The 21466-nt window shown below is 40.4% G+C and overlaps 1 protein-coding gene across 1 annotated transcript in view; it reads right to left on the bottom strand.

Annotated features, from left to right (window-relative positions):
* Positions 1-8260: 8260 nt before the first annotated feature.
* Positions 8261-21466, bottom strand: part of LOC116323207 (chemokine-like protein TAFA-2) — an 88045-nt gene continuing 74839 nt past the window's right edge. Inside the window, exons 4-6 of the mRNA XM_031743482.2 lie at positions 19302-19426; positions 18653-18709; positions 8261-9147 (exon numbers count right to left, since the gene is read on the bottom strand). Of these exons, the coding sequence (XP_031599342.1) occupies positions 18680-18709; positions 19302-19426 (155 nt within the window). The 3' untranslated portion in view covers positions 8261-9147; positions 18653-18679. The remainder of the gene's footprint in view (positions 9148-18652; positions 18710-19301; positions 19427-21466) is intronic.

The raw sequence follows: 21466 nt of genomic DNA, 5'->3' as shown, positions 1-21466 counted from the left end.
CACGTGGTGTTGTTTACAGAAAGGCAGAGACGATGGTTAGAATTTATTTTAAATCTTTAGATTTCACTGGGCAAGCACTGCTGTCCTTGCTTGCTCTGATTGAATATACACCATTGGTGTAATAGCTAACCCTTTTTGGGGGTCTGATATTGGGTTGGGATAGCAACCCAATATCAGACCCTCAATATTAGATTTCTAATTGAACTAAACTTGCAGAGTTCGTGGTCTCTGTTACTTTTTCTCATTCGCTTCCTTTTCCTCTGTTCTTGATTCCAGTGACTACACCACCAAATTAAACACTTTTCTTTCTGTCTGAAATTTTTCTTCATTACTGGCGTCTCAATTGTAATGCTTAATGTTATCATTATTATTATTATTATAGAAGAAGTTATGTTATTAACATGATTAGAACTGTAACACTAAAACAATGAACGAAAGATGCAAAAACTCATTGTAAAGCTGAAAGAAACTGAATAATTGTTCAAAGTGTTTAGTTGATTTAACCTTAGTGACAACCTTTCCATTGCAGTTATATACTGGTGGTATATTTTTCATTAAAACAGCTTTAAATTAGAATCCAACTTGGGCGTCTACAGCAGGGGAAACAACCTGATGGCTCTTGTCTCTTGTCTCACTAGAAAATTGCTGCTAAAACACAGTGTGTCGCTGTGATGAAACATCCATATGTGATTTTAGAACATTTTCACCCTCAGAGGACAAACACACAAATACTCATTATTCACAGGATTGTTTCATTTTACAAAGCAGAAAGATTGAACTCAGGATGGGTCAACATGATGATAACAGATGGCATTCTTGTTGTGGAAGGCAAGGTGAGATTTAAAAAAAGACAGTCATTTTACTGAACAGGAAACTGCAAAGCAGGAGTAATACTGTGGCAGAGCTGCGCATTTCAAAACAACCGACCACTTTTCCTGCTGATTTACATCAAAAAACGACTCATCTGTCTACACTCTGTGATTTTCTCAAATGTGATGGCAGGAGTCATGACAGGCCTTTTTTCAGATGTGCTGAAAACTAACTTTGCCTATTGATTTGATAACTTCAGCACCCCCTCTGAGGCGATGTGTTTTTAAAGGACCATTGACACTACATGGAAGCTTAAATGACAGCAGAGCGACTGATTAAGCTCGACTTGAACTGCATTCTCCACAGAGATGTTTCGATTTAGGGAGAGAACTATTTATAGATATTTTAGGATGTGACAGAAAAAGTCTTATCTAACAAGCTTTTACAATCAATGTAATACAGCTAGGTCCACAACACAGTTTTGCCCCTGTAAACTACCACAGTGGGTTTTAAATCAATCAGTATGTAATGGAAGTGCAGACTTTCAGCTTTGATAATTACATTATTGCAGTGTTTATGTGCATTAACCATTTTAAAGAGGCTCAAAAGTAACTGGACAACTGAATGACTAGCAGTTGCATAGACATATGAGGCCTGTTCCCTTCTAATTTAATGACAAATAAAGCAGAAATAATAAAGTTTATTCAAAGCATTGAATTTGTATTTTAGAGCTTTTCACTGTAATTTTAAATCTGACGTCCATGCAAGTGAGAAGGGCCATCATAACACTGGAAAGAGAGATGGTAACAATCTGCTTCTGTCATTGAAAGAAGGAATGCACCGGCCTACAAATGACTGAATTACTTCCATGGTTAAGAAAAACAACTTCTCAACTTCTAACCAAGTCACGAACACTCCCAGAGAGGTCAGCATGTTATTGTCAAAGTCTACAATCATGAGATCAAATCATGGAAAAGTGCATCCAAAGCAAACCACATTACATGTCTAGCATGGTGGAGGCAGTGCTATTGAATAAACAGCTTTGTCAACTAGAAGAACAGGATCACTAGTGTTTATTGTTGATGTGCTGCTGACAGAAGTAGAAGGATAAATTCTCCAGTTTACAGGGTTCTACTCTCTGCTCAGACTCAGAAATGGATGTTCTGTCAATGTCTCAGTCTCAACAAATGCAAAGAGACCCACAAACAAGCAGCAACACAAGGTGGCTGTAGTAAAGGCCTGGCAGAGCCTCTCGATTTGGGAAATGCAGCATTTGGTGATGTCTATGGGGTCTGACTGAAAAAGTATTTAAAACAGTCCTTAGACTGAAACTCATGGTAGTCTGTCCAATTAGTTTTGAGCCTCTGAAAATGGTGGACTATGTATGAAAATGACAGTAATTCCTGAACAGTAAATGTAACAAAATTTTTTTTTCTTGTTGATCATTTGTTTTAAAATCCACTGCACATCCTGTGCAAATCAATTCTGTCAACACTCCCCGAGCAGCTGAATCAGCAAAAACAGCCGCAACACAATTTGAATATAATAAACGTTATGAAAGTAGAAATGTTGTACTGGATTAGATTTACATTACAAGGTGTAAAAAGTGCTTTGAGTTTAAGGCTAGAATAAAACTGCAAGAATCCAGAAGCTAGTTCAGGCAGGCAACGTGAGCTGTGCTTCGTCATGAACACTAACATGCCTCATCTTCCAAACACCACCTCCCAGTTTTGGTGTTCTAGTTGAGCTGCAGAATCTCCAATCATGTGTCATTTCCTTCTTCTTCTTTTTTTTTTCAATCCCTCCACCACCCCAACATCCACCTGTGCTCAGAGTCGGTTTTTGTTGGGGGTGAGGGTAGGAAGACAGGAGGAGCTCCAGAGTTGCTGCTACTGTAGGAAAATGCTGCCACTGCAAACGGGGAAGACGATGCAGATAAGAGGAGAGACCTTTCTACACTTCTCTAAATGTATCTGTTATGCTAGGGGATGTTATTATTATTTGCAAAAAATAAATTATAGATGACCTGCAGTTGTCAGCAAGAAGAGTTTGGCGTTATCCTTAAATCCTTATCGTCGTCGTCGTTGTTGTTGTTGTTGTTGTTGTTGTTATTTTAACATTTTTTTTTAATTATTATTTTAACATTATTATTATTATTATTATTATTATTATTATTTCACTTCATGTTATCTTTCATATCGCAACAATAAAAAAAAAACAACTTACAAGAACATATTCAGTTTTGTCCGATTTCCCTGTGGCTCCTCTGTTTCCCTCAGAATGCTGGTGTTAGATTAAAGAAACATTAATACAATGAAAGGAGGCTAATAGTCAGAATTCTCTTGCACCCTACAAATGGGACATCTATGGCTACTCTTAGATATATATAATTTTACAGATTACAAGCAAAATGTGTTGCATAAATTACTTGCAGCCTCATCAGGAGGTTGTGGACTGTGCTGGGCATAAATTTGTACTTTAAAATTACCACCAGCACTTGTCGTTTTTTTTAACCTGATTTGTAAATATGGCCCTAAAAATCTGCAGCTGTATTTTAAAAGTGTGGTTCGGGAAGCAGAGCAGGTTGTCTCCTACTGTACTCCTCCAGTCTGCATGTTAAAGCATCCCTGGGCAGGATACCAAACCTCAACTTCTTCCCAATGCATGTATCTGTGTGTGAGTGCATGAATGTTAGACAAGTTGCTTATGCTTACACAGAGTGCTTGATTGGCTTGTAATGAAAAGTGCTTTGAGTGCTCAGTTAGAGCAGAAAAGTGCTATAGAACTACCAGTCCACTTACTCGAGGCAAAGTGGAGCACTAAGCTAAATGTTGTTGCAAGCATGGCAGTCATAACACTAACGTAAGTTTCACATGTGCCCTGCAGTACCGAACTTTTTTAGTCATTACTCAACAGAGCTGCGTATGAAAACACAGACATCCAACACATGGTGTTAAACCTGCCAGCTTCCTCGGGCAGTCTGTGTTATGTCCGATTGTGCAAATGTTAGAATAGCATAGACAGTTATGCAGTTATCTGTCTATCATCTGTCTGTGCTGCCTCCTGTGCACTCCATCCAGGAAGCTCCCTCAGCTAAAGCGGAGTACTTCTAGTAGTATGTGTCTGAATCTGAATACCTCATGCTGTGTGCTACATGCAAGAAAGGACATCTGTGAATGGTCTAATTCCCCTGACATTATCATGAGTGCAAACACCATTTTACCATTTTAATTTAGAAGCTGAAAGAAGAGTCTGCAGGAATTTCCACACAAATTCCGCACTTTAGCTAGAGTGATTTTACTGCAGTCTGCAAAGATAGTGAGTGTCTGTACCAAATTCCACTTTTCCACAGCAAACAGTTGTTAAAACATTTCATCTCTATCCACAAATGATAACATCATGGTGACACTAGAAGAAAAATCTTTAGAGGTACATTAAAAATTATTTTTTATATAGGTTGTTTAACAGAAATGAGAATTTTGTAATCATAAATATACACTGATCACTGTGTAATCTGGTCTTCCAACAAACTGATGCATTCTCATAAATTTAAAAACATAGAAGTGCTGCCAGGTCATGGAGGCTGCCATGTTGCTCCACCATCTTGAATATAGTAGCCAGGGTGAACATTTCCATTCTCCATAATCATGTTTTATGTATGTGATTAGAAACTACTCACATGCAGTACATAAATAATTAACTGATAAAGTGTATGTAGTGTACCGTATATGTTAGTTTTAGTTCAGAGGTCACAAAAAGTTATTTCAAACTATATATGACCATTCAACATTTATTTTTTTATATATATATATATATATATATATATATATATATATGGGTGTTTTTTTTTTTTATATATATATATATATATATATATATATATATATATATATATATATATATATATATATATATATATATATATATATACATATATATAAACACCCAGCACGCCCCTGCGGGCGGTTTATCCTTCAAGCTCGGGTCCTCTACCAGAGGCCTGGGAGCTTGAGGGTCCCTGCGCAGTATCTTAGCTGTTCCCAGGACTGCGCTCTTCTGGACAGAGATCTCCGATGTTGTTCCCGGGATCTGCTGGAGCCACTCGCCTAGCTTGGGAGTCACCGCACCTAGTGCTCCGATTACCACAGGGACCACCGTTACCTTCACCCTCCACATCCTCTCGAGCTCTTCTCTGAGCCCTTGGTATTTCTCCAGCTTCTCGTGTTCCTTCTTCCTGATATTGCTGTCATTCGAACCGCTACATCGATCACTACGGCCGTCTTCTTCTGTTTGTCTACCACCACTATGTCCGGTTGGTTAGCCACCACCATTTTGTCCGTCTGCATCTGGAAGTCCCACAGGATCTTAGCTCGGTCATTCTCCATCACCCTTGGGGGCATCTCCCATTTTGACCTCGGGACTTCCAGGTTATACTCGGCACAGATGTTCCTGTACACTATGCCGGCCACTTGGTTATGGCGTTCCATGTATGCCTTGCCTGCTAGCATCTTGCACCCTGCTGTTATGTGCTGGATTGTCTCTCGGGCATCTTTACACAGCCTGCACCTGGGGTCTTGCCTGGTGTGATAGACCCCAGCCTCTATGGATCTTGTACTCAGAGCTTGTTCTTGTGCTGCCATGATTAGTGCCTCTGTGCTGTCTTTCAGTCCAGCTTTGTCCAGCCACTGGTAGGATTTCTGGATATCAGCCACCTCCTCTATCTGTCGGTGGTACATACCATGCAGGGGCCTGTCCTTCCATGATGGTTCCTCGCCTTCCTCCTCTTTCTTGGGTTTCTGCTGCCTGAGGTATTCACTGAGCACGCTGTCAGTTGGGGCCGTCTTCGTGATGTATTCGTGGATGTTTCTTGTCTCATCCTGGACTGTGGTGCTGACACTCACCAGTCCCCGGCCCCTTCCTTCCGCTTAGCGTACAGCCTCAGGGTGCTGGACTTGGGGTGAAACCCTCCATGCATGGTAAGGAGCTTTCTTGTCTTTATGTCAGTGGCTTCTATCTCCTCCTTTGGCCAGCCTATTACCCCAGCAGGGTACCTGATCACGGGCAGGGCGAGGTGTTGATGGCCCGGATCTTGTTCTTACCGTTCAGCTGACTCCTCAGGACTTGCCTGACCCGCTGCAGGTATTTGGTGGTTGCAGCTTTCCTAGCGGCCTCTTTCATGGTTCCCATTCGCTTGCGGGATCCCCAGGTACTTGTAACTGTCCTCTATGTCTGCAATGTTGCCTTCTGGTAGTTCAATCCCCTCAGTTCTGACTACCTTCCCTCTCTTTGTTACCATCCGACTACACTTCTCCAGTCCGAATGACATTCCAATGTCATTGCTGTATATCCTGGTAGTGTGTATCAGTGAATCGATGTCTCGTTCACTCTTGGCATACAACTTGATGTCATCCATGTACAGGAGGTGGCTGACAACCGCTCCGTTTCGTGAGTCGGTATCCATATCCAGTCTTGTTAATGATCTCACTGAGGGGTTCAGGCCTATGCAGAACAGCAGTGGGGACAGAGCATCTCCTTGGTAGATCCCGCACTTGATGGTGACTTGTGCTATGGGCTTGGAGTTGGCCTCTAGTGTTGTGCGCCACATCCCATTGAGTTCCTGATGAAGGCTCTTAGGGTCCTGTTGATCTTGTACAATTCTAGGCATTCCAGTATCCAGCTGTGGGGCATTGAGTCATAGGCCTTCTTGTAATCAATCCAGGCTGTGCACAGGTTGGTCAGTCTGGTCTTGCAGTCTCGGCTGACTGTTCTGTCTACCAGTAGCTGGTGTTTTGCGCCTCTGGTATTCTTGCCAATCCCTTTCTGTGCCCGCTCATGTATTGACCCATGTGCCCGTTCATCTTAGCTGATATGATGCCTGACAGGAGCTTCCATGTAGTACTGAGGCAGGTTATTGGTCGGTAGTTGGATGGGACCGGTCCCTTCTTGGGGTCCTTGGGGATCAGGACCGTCCGACCTTCAGTTAGCCATTCCGGGTGTCTCTCGTTAACTAGCAGCTGGTTCATTTGTGCTGCCAGACGCTCGTGGAGTGCAGTCAGCTTCTTCAGCCAGTAGGCGTGAACCATGTCGGGCCCTGGTGATAGCAGCTGGATAGCGTAGTGGTTAAACTACACGCCTTTGGAGCAGAAGATCGCAAGTTCGATTCCTGCCTGGGGCGTCTGTATCCAGTAAGGGTCCTAAGGCTAGACCCCCTATGCTAAGCGAGCCTACCGCAGACATGAGCGAGACAGATAAATATGAAGGCATGCCGGCTTGGACGTCGCCCGGATCAACAAGGTCCGCGTCAGGTGTTGAGGAACCAGGGCACCCTGATGACAAGTGGGCTACTGGAACAAGAAGGCATCGGTGGGCAAGAGATGAAAACAGGGCGTTGTTGGAATGCTACTACACAAGTAACCCTGGCGGAAGGGGTATATATATATATATATATATATATATATATATATATATATATATATATATATATATATATATGCATATTTTTATCTTTTTTTTTCTCATTATGTTTTTCTCTTCCACCACTGCTCTTTCTCTCTCTTCCCTCATTTCTACCTCCTCTTCCTCCTCACCTCAAGCCTCATCTCCTCAGCTAAAGTCATAACCCTCCCATTTTGGGACAGCTGACAACCAGCTGGCTCAACAACAACAACAACAAAAGCTGGTTATGAGCTAACATTATGCCAGCTAATGTTATGCCTCCGATAAACAGTTTGATTACATTCTCATATCATATTAGTTTATTAACTAAGAGTCCAACCTTGTTAAATCCACTTCAAAGAAAGTTGCCGGCTAACAGCAGCTAACCGGCTAACAGCAAATAACACGTGCAAAGTTCAGGCTATCACCAACAATTCACCTCACTGTCATCTGACAGACATTTGCTTTACACATCCTGACAGGTGAAGTAAAGAGCAGACTGACAGTCTAGGCTGTCATGAACCCAAGTTGTTTCGTCCTACAGCGGCCACTGTAGCTCGGATTGTGCATTTGAATAGGTAGGGGTAAGAAAACAGAATTGAGTTGACTGCAATCTGCAATCTACTGACCTCTACTGGTGACATTTAACACACTTTACCTTTAACATTTTGTGGGATCCACGAATGTTGTATAAATTCTGTGCCTGCTTATTCAGAAGAGATAGGGACACAGTTTTAAAAAACATCATATAACAAAAAAAAAAAATCATAAAATCTCCAAAGTCTAAAAAGGGGACTGCCATGTTTAAGGAGCTGCCATAACACCAGATGCCCCTCATGATCCAACCCCAAAGAGCTTTGTGTCTCTTCCCAGAGACCTGATAGGTGAATGTGTAAGCCACTACACTGTGGAGCCATACAGTCACTGTCAACATACAGATGGTTCAAAGACACGTGGCTTTAGTTACACAACCATAGTTTATTACTGATGTCATCACTTGAACAGACAACGGAAGTGTCAGCGATACCTACTAAAAGGTGATCAGCAAATCATACTTGAGTAACTAGTTAAAAACAGCTTCAGGAGCACTGCTGCTGTCAGATGCTGTGTTTAATTTACACTACACTCTTGTCAAAAATCTGAACTCCCGAGCCATATTCCAAAAAAGATTAATAATAATAATAATAATAAATAATATTTTTTTAAACTGATAAAAGTGGCATGAAATGACAGGATGATTTTCAGAGGACCTTCAGACCACACATGGATTCCTCTTGCTGTCTGGTAACAGCTGGTAGGTTTGACCAGTTGGTGCCATTTTTTTTAAAAGTGCTGGTTTCGTGTAACATGTCCTTGTTTTAGCGTTTGGGTTGAATTCCTCTTGATTGTGGCTGTGTATCTCTTTGAAAACCACCCCATTTAAATATATTTAACCCATATTAAACTTTTCAAACTACACTCTGTTAGAGAAGAAAGCCACAATACATTTTGTGTTCGATATTTGCAATGCTTATACGACATACTGACCTGCTGTTCACCCTGGACAACATGTGATGCAAAAAAACCAAAGCAAATCTCCTGTGAACGAGGTATTACTCTATAAATAACATATAGGCAAAGTTCACCGTTGTATTCCACTACAAGCAGTACAATGTCAGATTAAATCCTGTTGTCCGGTAAGGCTAGTCATATGGAGTTCTTTGAAAAGGAGTGCTGAATAATCAGTACTTTTAATGGGATCTGCTCCTCTTTTTGATGTCCATAGAGTTCAGGAAGAAGCATTCAAAGTTTTCCAAAGATTAACTGCACTCCAGAAGAAAGGATGTCTCTATTTACAGAAAGGTCCTTTGCATTACTCTCTTCTCCTTTGATGATCCCGCGGGCCAGAACTGTGGGTTCAACCTAAATCAGAAGAGAAACCTAATGAAACAAAGTCAAAGCCAGGACAGCTGCAGAATCATCAGAACATCACCTATGAAAGAGTTACAGAACATAACATTATTTTTTTTAATATACATACAGTATATAACTGTCTGAGGTCATAAGATGAAAAAAATGGAACTGCACAGAACTGAAAAGCATAGCCACCAGATATAAAACTAAACTTTATCAACAGAACACTCCCGCCTACGCTGATTGACATGTCAAAGATGTTGGCAAAGCAACAACAGAATCAGATGCATTATTCAAATCTCAAAGCCCTGATTTTCCATTCTTGCTGCTTACTTTTGATGTTTGCAACTGTGAGGAAACGGATTTCATCTTCACAAGAAAAATGTTTAAAATGGTCTGAAAGCCCCACATGAACATTACTGTGTAGGTTGATTCTGTTCATCTGGAGAAACGCTACGTCCAGATGAACAGAATCAACCTTTTGGGATTTACTTACCTTAATGATTGAGCATGCATCAAGACATTACTGTGTAGCTATGACATAACCTGTTATATGGCTTAAAGTGAACAAAGACACTTCTGCCATTATGCACCCCTCCTCTAGTTGCTTTCTTGAGGTGTAACTTGATATCACCTGGACTAGAACCCTGGAACATTCAGCAGCATCAAAGTAACAACCTTCAGGGCGGAAGTGCCAAAAATTGTAGTACCTACAGTGGCCACTTGAGGCAGGCTCTAAAAATGACACAATCATCATCCCATACACTAAACTTCACAGCACTTAAAAGCATTTTTACAGCCTATGACTGCTGAACTTGCTAAATGCACACAAGGAAACCATTTTTTTCCAAACCTGACAGAAGCTGCTTTTTAACATAGCAACAAAAACCGAGAGACAGCAGGAAGCTTAACATGCACACACTCTTTCACACACATACATACGAGCAAGCACAATGCAAACTGCAACTAGACTCAAGAGCAATGGGATGTGTTCTCTATGACGAATCATGCTTCTCCATCTGATGAACAAGTCTGGGTTTGGTGGTTGCCAGGAGAATGACCATTGTCTGACTGCACTGTGCCAAGTGTAAAGTTTGGTGAAGGGGGATTATGGTGTGGAGTTGTTTTTCATTTAGTTCCAGTGAAACAAACTCTTAATGATTCAGGAACAGTTTGGGGATGGCCCCTTCCTGTTCCAACATGGCTGTGTACCAGTGTACAAAGCAATGTCTCCATAAAAACATGACTAATCCACGGGTCTGTACAATTAAGGTTGCAACAACAGACATAAAAGGTGAAAAAAGAATTCCAACTAACGGTAAAAATTGTTTATCAGCATCTTCCCTTTTGAAATGGCAATGGAAAGGCAAATGTGGATGGACATGTGGTTAAGTGAACTGGGTGGATAACAGTGGCTGAAGCACCTAGTAACTCTTATCACCAAAGTAGATACCCTCAGAAAGAAATCATGTCTGGTTTTCAAAGTAAGAATCGTAACAGTAGCTTTCCGCTGCTTCAGAGAGTGGGATTGTTTCTTCTGGACTGGAAACATCAAAGTTTTTGATGCTAATGTTTGCCATGTGCTAACTTTGTAGTTGAGTTTCTGCAAGAAAACTTTTGAGACCCAGTGATTGAGATAAGTAGGGTGGGGCGAAACATCGCAGCTGAATAATATGGCGACATCCCGTTGCTATGGCTCTAATTGTGTGTCACAGACAGAATAGGTGCAAAGGATTAGGTAGCCGCTCTCCACATCTGTAAAACCACAGTGTGTAAGACAGAAAGGAGTGGGGAGTTTATCTTCCACCTCCAGCTAGAGAACAGAGTCACATTTAATTGCATTCACCTATAGCGATGGATGATTCAGCTTAAGGTAATTAATTAGTGGGCATTGCTGGACAGATATCAGCTGAACAGGTAAAATGCTTTAAGTATTTACAGTTTCTTTTAGTCCTATTTCCTTTCTAGCTGTTTTATGTGTAATTAGTTTAACAGTAGGCCAATAAGATGCTTAACAGTAGCCTTGTATTAAAAGTTATAATTTGATTTTAAAATATACCCACTGCTTAGGATGTGTAGTAATCAACTAGTATTACAATAATAATACAATTGTGTGATAGCTATCTACTATCTAACTGTTAACTGGGGAGTGTTGGACCATCTATAAATTAATTCTATTAAGTCTATCTAGTGCTTAGGACACAGGTTTGGAGCTTATTCCACATGCTATAACGCAAGAGGTGGGTCAAAACGACCCCAAACTCTCACACCCACATCTAAAGCCAATTTACAGCCAACAATTAATCCAACAAGCATTTCTACTGACTTTTTCAAGGCTTTTTGTCAATTTTCAACCTATCCAGTCTGATGTCATTAACCATTTCCGGGTCCAAACTCGGCTTCAGGTCCCAAAGTCAAACGAACACTGCAGCATCACTGAGAGTTAAAAACTGTCTAAATTCTTTCATCTTCAATAAAATGATCTGCTTTGCTGCTTTGCCAGGTGCAACAATTAAGTTTAACATCCAGGCATCCATGAAAACAGAATTTATTAAATTTAACGGCGTTAGAAGTTGGCAGGAAGTTAGCTCGCTAGCTTCCACCTAAACATGATATAGCATGTTCTGACTGAGAGATTTCTGAAACATTCAAACGTACAGCTCTGCTATCACTTCCAACATAAATGAAGACAGAAAACTAAACAGCAGTGACGTTTGTAGGGTTACTGAAGTTGGGCTAGCTGGTATATAATGATGTGCTACGTGATCGCTAGCGACACAGCTATGTTAGCATAACATAAACACAGTGAAGCTGGAGGATGAACGCTAACTTTTTTCCACTCGATAAAAGTTAACGTGAGGGTTCCCGATGGTTAGGGACAAATGCAATTGCATGGCAGGATGCTGTAAACGGACCAAACTTCAGTCAGGAGAACAACTGAGATAATCCATCCACAATACGAGGTTAGTCATTAATATACTGCTGCATGGGCTGGGCTGTAGTTACATTGTAAGGGTTTAAAAACTGAACTTTAAAATGATTACTAGTAATAAAAACCAAGAGAGGCCGACAGTGATCACTGACTGTTTTTAGGGGCTTGTTGAGATTAAATAGAACAAGATGAAAAGCATTAAAACATGTTAAAAACACAACAGCCTTAATAAATGGAGAGTAGTGTGGACCCGGAAGCAGGATTCACACGTCATCACTTAAAGACCGGATAAATTATATAGCTGACCTTGAAGACCTTGATGGATGTAAGGTAAAATTTAGCAGATTCCTAACATGACCCCCTTCTACACCCCTCAGAATTTATTCAAAATCTTTCAGGCTATCATGTTTACATACAGAATGACAGGCATGCAAATCCTACCAAAAACCTAACCTCCTTGGCGGAGGTAATAACATTTGGTCTAAAACTAAGACTATCCCTTGACCTACTTGTGCTATGAAATATAAAAACTCTTTAAATTGTTCTTGTACAATAAATGAGCATAAGGGCTTTGTGCTACATTTTTACAGTTGCTTTTTATGCATTTATTATATAATGAAAGCTTAAACTGGTAGGACTAAAAAACTGGTCTGTATAGAGCCAGAGATTTTCAAGGCTATATGAGAGCTACAATATAACCACCACAACATTCAAACGGAGTCTAGTGCTCACCGAGCCAAATTGGCTGGTATTTCCCTTTCATGAAGAGCAAGCATTTAACATAACATGAGATGTAGTGTTATATAAAAATACTGAATACTCGCTCCAGTTATTAGTAGCAGTTGGCGGCCACTTCTGATTAACACCAGTGGTTCAAAACTCTGTGCAGCAACTCCTACTGATGGTGAAACACATCTGGAGCTCTTTCAGATTAGTCTTCTTCCTCTTCCTATAAACTAACTGCCTTTTATATCTGCATAAATTGTTATCACAGTGCTGCACATACAGTGCAACATGAGGAAATAAGATGCTGGTGGGTTGTCTCCGAGTTCTCCGCTGTGACATACTCCAAAGACCTCCATTCTCCTTGAGATTAAATTGCCTGTCATGAAGCTCGGCAGCTGACTGGCAGCTCCTCTGCTCCTCTAAAAGTACATTCTGGAAAAGACTCGAGGAGCCTAGCATAACAACCTTCATAACGACGTCCCCTATCAATTCCAACTGCCTGTCAGGCGCCATGTAGGTTTGAAGAACTGAAGGAAGCCATTGGCGGACTTGTAAGGCCCCCATTATTGATGCTGAACTTCTGACAGGAAACAGACAGGTCTGACAGCCTGGTTAGATTAATTCACAAATGGTCTGTTTGACGCAGAATTGGGCAGAGCAGCATGGTGATGCATAGTTTCATTTTAATCATCCTCAATTATGCAGGAAAGGAAAACAATCCAAGAACCATCAGGCCACCACTTGACAAGAAAACCAGCATAATCACATCAAGCAGAGAGTGAAGAGTTTCCATAAGTTCAGGTGGTTGCACCACTTTGCTGGTCGCTGAACAAGCTTGAGATAAATTCTTCCCTCTTTTTTATAGAGCCATTTACATTCAGGGCTGTCATTGTGATTAATGTGGTACTAATTTGAGAATAATTTCAGGCTGAAATGACAAAGAGCAAAGTCATTTCTTGTCAGAAGAGAAACTGTCTTCAGAGATGGATCTACGCTGCGTTTCAACTCAGGAGGTGGATCATTACCAGGATTCGAGTGACTGTCTCAAACACCGCCGAAAATACTAAGAGGAAAAACCAAGTCTTCCCTGAGTATTGTGTTAATTTAATTGGTGGCTGGCAAGTGCTAATTTAACTGGCAAAAGATTCATTTCTATTCAGCTCATGAAGAAAGGCTGGCTCAAAGTCTTAACACAGCAGGTACAGGGCTCGTGCTTGTGTCATTTAGCTGTGTAATTGGAACACTGCAGTGTCCTTTTCTGCAATATGTTTTGTGTTCTAACTACCATGAACGGGCTTTTCGCAGGATGGCCATTTTAAAGATGAACAGGGAGTGATTTTAATGTGTGAATCAGCCTGTAAAATCAGCAGAAACTGAAAGTGGTGGCACCACAGAGCCACCTTTCTCCAAATTAAGTTTTACGTTCTGGACTAATGGGCAACTTCTGCCACAAATCAAAACTCATAGTCACTGTTCTTCTGGGAAATTTATAGGTGTGATGCTACTCTGCATTTATTTTAATGGTAGAAACATAGCAGATTAGTATCAAGGATGTAGCAGGGTGGGAGGAGAAGAAAACTTTCAGTATCCACTTTTCAAGGAGTAAATGACATTAAAACCTGGATTGCAACACAGGTAAGGAAAAAACAGGCTTTTATCAGGGGGGAAGGATTGTACCTCAGGATGGGATCCATTTGTCTCCAAGTCTGTGCAGCTCATGTCTTTAAAAATCTTGGTGGGATGTTGTCCTCTTAAAAATTTAAATTTAAATTTGGAAGCAGCAATATTTAAAAAAAAAAAAGGGTTAGGACGCCTTGCATTTTCAGCCACAGCTGAAAAAAAGTCACATAGTTAAATAGTGTTAAAGCACAGAAATGATGAGCTCTTTTCAAAACAGTGTTTGCAGCTAACCAAAGATCAGTGAGTGAAAACAAGTATTGATCTGCAGCTCAGCTCTCACAGTTACATTGTTTGCTTTGTAGTTATTGAGTTATTGGTCCCGCTAGTTATTATTATCATTCCTTACAAAATGATGTAGCTCACAGTTTTATGATTTCAAGGACTCGGGGGTGAACGTTCATGACTGTCATGGCAATTTTTCAAGCTCTGAAATGTAACGGCTCAGAAATCTAAGCAGGCTATGCCTCGAAGTTTCACTTAAAAAACATCACTTTATCTCATTTGAAGCTGCAGTGGCAGCATAGCAATGGCAATATCAGCATATCTGTTAGTTTTAGGTATTACTGTATATTAAGTTTGCTAAATTCAAACACAACAAGCTATTGATCCAGTACTGAAGACATGATTCACTGTGTTTTACTATTTATCATAGTCAGATCCGCAGGCAAAAACAAATAGGCTCAAGCAGTCTGACAATATTATGGCATATGCCTGGTATATCAGGATATTTAGGAATCCCCAAATCATTTGAAATACCATCAAAACTACAGACATTCTGCTTTCTATTAAAGTAATGTGATGTATTGTAGTGTAGTCTACCTCAAAGCTTGCATCAGCAGCAGCTGAGACAGAAAGACGGTGACTGTGAGAGACCGAGGGCAATGCTGAGTGACCAGTTTAAAGAAATGTCTCTGCCTCTCTCTGTATGGGAGCATTAGTTATTTCCTGATGATAAAGGTGAGCTAGCTGGTATATTCCCACTTTTAATTTCTTCCAATTAAAAGAGCAGTTTAGTGCCATGAGATTCTCCCAGAAGAATGTGAGAGAAAGGGCGCTTTTATTATACCAGGATTTATGCCAGAAAAAGCTGTCTTTCCAGTGCAAATGACTATGTAGAGTTTTCACATGACTGTGTGTAGTCCTGTAAAAAAGTCCTCCCTATCATTTAGCAGCTTGTAGAACCACCTTTAGCAGTAATAGCTTGAAGTAACTGTCTCCTGTATGGTTTCATCAGCCTCTCACATCATTGTGGGAGGCTCTTCTTTACAGTGTTGCTTCATTTCATTGAGGTTTATATCCATTCATTTATGTACAGCTCTCTTAAGGTTCCACCACTGCATTTCAGTCAGTTTTACCCAAACTTTACTCACATTTTGCTCTAAAATATTTTGGTATACAGAGCAGAACATGGCCCATTAAATCACAGCAAGGTGTCCAGGTCTTGTGGCTGGAAAACAAGCACAAATCATAAACCCGCCAACATCCGTGCTTGATAGTTCATATGAGGTGTTTGTGCTGATATGCAGTGTTTGATTTTCACCAGATGTGGCGCTGTGCATTATGGGCAAACAGCTCCACTTTGGCCTCGTCTGTTCAAAGGACATTGATGCAGAGGTCTTGTGGTTTGTTCAAACCTAAGCTGTGCTGCCATCTTCTTTTTAGAGACAAGAGGCTTTCTCCTGGCAACACTTCCAAACAAGTCATGCTCATTAAGTCTTTTCCTAAATGTACTGTATTAAATGTATTAAATAAACCTTTAATATGCTAACTGAGAATCTGAGATGTTGGTGTTTCTCTGAACACTGCACAGTCTGGCCTTGGTGTAAATTTGCTGGGATGTGCACGCCTGGGACGATTGGAGCATTCACATCCACGTTAATAGACCAACAAGGTACCAAATACTGTTCTGTTATAGCGGTCCTCACACTTCCAGATGATCAATTAATCAAGTGCATTTGATTAGCACACCTGGCTGGTACTTGTACTCTTAATTCCTATGGAAGCAGTAAAGGTGGACTTTTTTCCCCTGACTTTGTTTTTCACAAGGCTGTACAGCGGTCCCTCATTTATCGCAGGAGTTATGTTCTAAAAATAACCTGCAATAGGTGAAATCTGCGAAGTAGCCAGCTTTATTTTTTACAATTATTATAGATGTTTTAAGGCTGTAAAACTCCTCACTACACGCTTTAAACACTTTTCTCAGACAGGCTTGAACATTTTCACACTTTTCTCTCTTGTTTAAACTCTCAAAGTTCAAACCTTCATAGAAAAATAAGTCCAGTATCATAGAAAGAAACCAAAGCTCAAACCCTGTTTTCAGGTCCAGAACATGGCAATAGAGCAGCTGCCAGAGAATTCAATATTAATGAATCAATGGTACGAAAGTAGAGGAAGCAAGAAGAATGAGCTCAGTAAAGTTTGACTTATCTGACTGTTTTGTTTCGCTTAATGCGCCTTATAATCCAAAAAATACGGTAACTTCTACCTTCCTTTAGCAGGTCCAGAAGTCCAACTTTTTGTGCGATGGTTAGCATCTTCCTCTGCCTTTGGGTGCTACTGCAGCTGTGTTTGATGGTGCAAAATGTTTTGTCGACATTGTTGTGTTTGTTAGGGAGAAAACTTACAAACATACAGTGCAGGACTTCAGAGTCACGCTGCTAGCGATCGAAGATTTATGTAAATTTGACAAGCTGAACGCATTCTGTACTGTACAGGAGACACGGCACGGAGGAGATTGATTGACAATGGTCTACAGCCAATCAGGACGCAGAACACAATGCGCTGTAAAAAAATAAATTAAAAAAAATTGCAAAATTGTACAAAAAAAGGCCGCGAAAGGTGAACCGTGTTATAGCGAGGGACCACTGTATATCAAATCCTTCAGGTAACTTGGCACTGTTCTCCATACGCACATCCACTGAACAACAGAGCACAGAGATAGTGTCCTTCTTCTACCACGAGCTGAAAGTAACGTAGACTATACCTTCAGAAGAGAAGTGAATCACCATTAACGCAATCCATAAATGAGTGATCATAAGCAGACGGATGATAGATGAACAAATAAAGGAGTCTAAAAGTACTGTACAATAACATTTGCCTGAGCATATTCTAAGAGCAATCCAGAAAGTGTTTATTTCTGTCTTTCTTTCTCTTTCTCCTCTATTTTTCTACAATAACTTACAATCAGTGTCATTTGGTAGATTACATGACAAAAGTCCTACAACAACTTCAAGAACAAAACACAAATCTCCCTGAGTAATGCTTCTCCTCAGCGTCAGATACTGTAGACTTTTTCATCTGTTCAAATTGAATCGTGAATCGAGTATGTGGAGGATGAGCAGAGGTTTAAAAATATAAAATTACAAGAGAACTATAAACAGTGTAATAAAAAAGCGGCTTTCTGTACACAGAAAGCGGCACTAGCCCACATTAGTTTTCTTCTCTCTCATCCCTGCGGTATAACACATCGCAGACAGCGCAGGTTACTGCTGTCACCTTTGAGGATGTCTGTGTTTATCTGTATAAAAGATACAGTTTAAACTGTTACCTCTTGCTGCCATTTGGGGCTCCAAATGTGCAAAAGTCATCATTGCATCTCAACACATTTACATGTCAGACACTGTTTTTCTTGTTGAGACGTGCTCCAAACCGACTATTCCCCACTGGGTTCTGGGCTTTGTGGTAGCCAGTCGCCGCGTGGTTTACATTTTGAACTCTCGAGGTGTTCGATGCATTTATGATACAACCATACAGGTCAGAATAGCTGAGAGTTCCTAGTTTATGTTGTGCTGTTTTCCCAAAAGCTAAGCAGAGGTGAAGAAGAAAGCATGACCCCCCGCTGCTTTAAGCAGCCTGCAGAAAGATCTGAAACTTAAGAAACTTGTTTCTCTGACTGAGTTCAAAGGTGTGCAAGATAAATCTGCTGGGAAATGCTGATGCTTTGAACAGGTTGTTTTTGTGTGTTTGGATCATAAACCTCTTCTCGCTCAACTCTCTAGTGTGGTTACGCTACTGGGAGATGTACTTAATAATATAATTTGACTATAATGTAAAAATGAGCCATCTTTGAAATTTCTTTATATCGTTTCAAAATGAAAGTAAGGACTCTAATGAATTAAGACAAGTAAATCTTTGAAACATCAAATATAATAAGGAGAACAATAACAGATTTATCACCTGGACTCCGCTGTGAAGCATCTGACGTTACCAAAGCTGGTCTCTGTCAGCAGAAATCTGTCAAACAACAAAAGAAAATACAGTCACCACGTGATAATTACCTCAGTCTGTTCCCAGATATCACTAGATATTCACTCTCATCTCAGAAGCCTGGACCACTAAAAGCAAAAAATGATTATAAAGATGTGTGTATAAATATATATATATATATATACACATATATATCCCATTTTGAGGTCCCGACAAATCCCTTAATCAATAGCACCAGGCTCCAGGCTCCCAGCTCCAGGCAGGTGTGGTGCAGGCAGTTTAAATAATTAAGTACGTGGAGAGAGGCAGAACTGAAGTCTACGGGTCGTCATAACACAGTGAAGGATACGGGCATCACGTTACAACGTTAAAAGCAGGTAATTGGAGTGAGTAATTGGCCAGTTTGGGTGCTTGAAGTGGCTTGAAAGTGCTAAGGAGACATGGCAGCCCATTGATTACAGGCCCCATGGGGTCCAAGCACCGACTGCAAACATCAGTTTTTAGGTAAAGGCAGAAGAGACGACGGTAATAGAAGCCACAGCCTGTTGACCTTGTAGAGCTGAAGTGGGTTAGGTCAGATTCAACAGGTTTGGATGTGGCATCAGTGGAGGCTTGTTACCTTAGTGGTTTTGATCTTGTTTCCTGTAGCACAGCTCCAACCTTTCAGATCGGGAAGAACTTTGCATTCCTCCCCATCAAGGCATGGATGCATCTGACACCACCACTTCTGCTCCACTATTGACGCTAACAAAAAGACATAAAGGTCAAAGAACAAATAGGTGGAAATATCTTTGTTCACAATATTATGCTTAGGAAATACTGATAAAGGACAAGACTGTCATCCTTTATTTATTTATTTTTCAGTTTTTAATGATAATGTTAGTTTAGCTGCTGATCCAGTGCAGGTTTGCTAACTTGGCATACTGTTTTAAAAAGAGAGTAGTTAATATATTTATAGATGGATATAATCAACAGTCCCACTAAAAGTCAAACTCGAACAGGTAACAAATAACCAGGAACAAGACAGCTGTAATGGACAGGATTATGAGTGTAAGGCAAACTCTTCTCTTAATTTATTTTGCATTTATAAATATTTGCTGGAGAAATACCACTGCACACACACTTCAGATGATCATGGCTGGTTGTCTTTCTGTTGAAGAAGACCTCAGTCACACACAGACCTGTTGGGCCATTTGTCAACCACTAGCTCCCAGTGGTTGTTAGAAGTTGATTAGTCACACAGTTGGTTTAACATGTCAAAAAAAGGTAAAAAATATGCTTGTAATAAATCCACGGCAGACCCGACCACGTTTTCATAATTTTCAGCGTACTTTCTATATACTTTATACAAAGCGCCTTAAGGCGACTGTTGTTGTGATTTGGCGCTATATAAATAAAACTGAATTGAATTGAACTTTATTATTATTTCACACGTTCGGCTGCAGGTTTCCCGCTGCCAGCTGCACACATCACCCAAAACAACCACACACTTAGGACCCAGTACTATTTATGCAGGGCAGCGTGATGAGCCGATGCAGCTCTGGTGCGTTGGCTTCTACTGCAGCCACGCCACAACCACAACCACACCCGCAACAATGCTGTATTCCAAAACTTAAAGTAGGTGATTCTTTGTTGAATATTGCTACTAATAAAGAATAAAACCATGTTTACCATCACACATCTAGAATTAATAAATGTTTTGTGTTTTTATATTAAAAGTCGTTCAATTTTATTTTGCAGTTTCATTTCTACACCATTTTTGTCTAGGTCTCAAGCACATTTCCACACATCGTTATGAGCCTGAGATGAGGGTTCCCATCGAATATAAATCAAATCATCATACCTGTCTCTCAGCAAGCCATGTCACCTTCTGACAGCTGTCTTAAGTGATGTAAGATTTGCTTTTTGACTGGCAACACTCACCTCTATTTCAGGTATTCAAACAATCTTGTGACAAATCTGATCCACGTGTAAGGGTGGGACAAGAACTACGAACAGATGTGACTTCAGTCACGTAAATGGAAATCACTGAGTTGCATTGAGAACACCAGCTCATCTGCCTCTGCAACAGTGAGTGTTAAACTGCTAATGCTGCGATCTACAAGACATTATTTAAATTTGGCTTATTACAGAGGTCATTATCCACGTTTCACAACCCCCTCCACTGCTGTTAGTGTACTTCCTAATGAAGAGAATGGGTATTATAATCCACATATACCGTTGGAGCCTCACTCGATTAAATTGCAGAGAATGGAGAAGTTATGACATGAGGGAATCAATTTGAATTACACAGCTGGGGTTATGGCAGCAGTGTGGTGTAAAAAGTGCATCAGGTCAACTGCAAGCAGATGGTGGTTGTGTAACAGCAGCTATTAAAAAGCCACAAAGGTTTCTCATGAAATGAAATGGGAGTATTGATGAACAAACATACCAAAAGTCTATGGAATACATCTCACTTAACAGGTAATGATGCTGTGAAGGCACGAGGGCAGTTCGGAATGAAAACATCTGGGAAAAAGAATTAAAGTTATGCTTGATTTTTCTTTGATTATTTTAGTTTAGCCATAAAAATGCCTTTTAATCAATGCACTGACCTTGGGTTTATACTCATAAATGATCACACTGGAGATACGCAGATCTGACTTTTTCAGTCCCAGTATTCAAGCAGATACCTTGAATTTCTCTTTCACTGTTAATTAAATAAGCTGAATTCCTCATTCCTGTGACAGAGAGACTGGGAATTATGATTTTATGTGTAAGAAAATATTAGTTGAAAAATTAATT

Source organism: Oreochromis aureus, linkage group 17 (genome assembly GCF_013358895.1).
Source record: "Oreochromis aureus strain Israel breed Guangdong linkage group 17, ZZ_aureus, whole genome shotgun sequence".
Classification (NCBI taxonomy): domain Eukaryota; kingdom Metazoa; phylum Chordata; class Actinopteri; order Cichliformes; family Cichlidae; genus Oreochromis; species Oreochromis aureus.
This window is presented reverse-complemented; position numbering and strand designations above follow the sequence as displayed.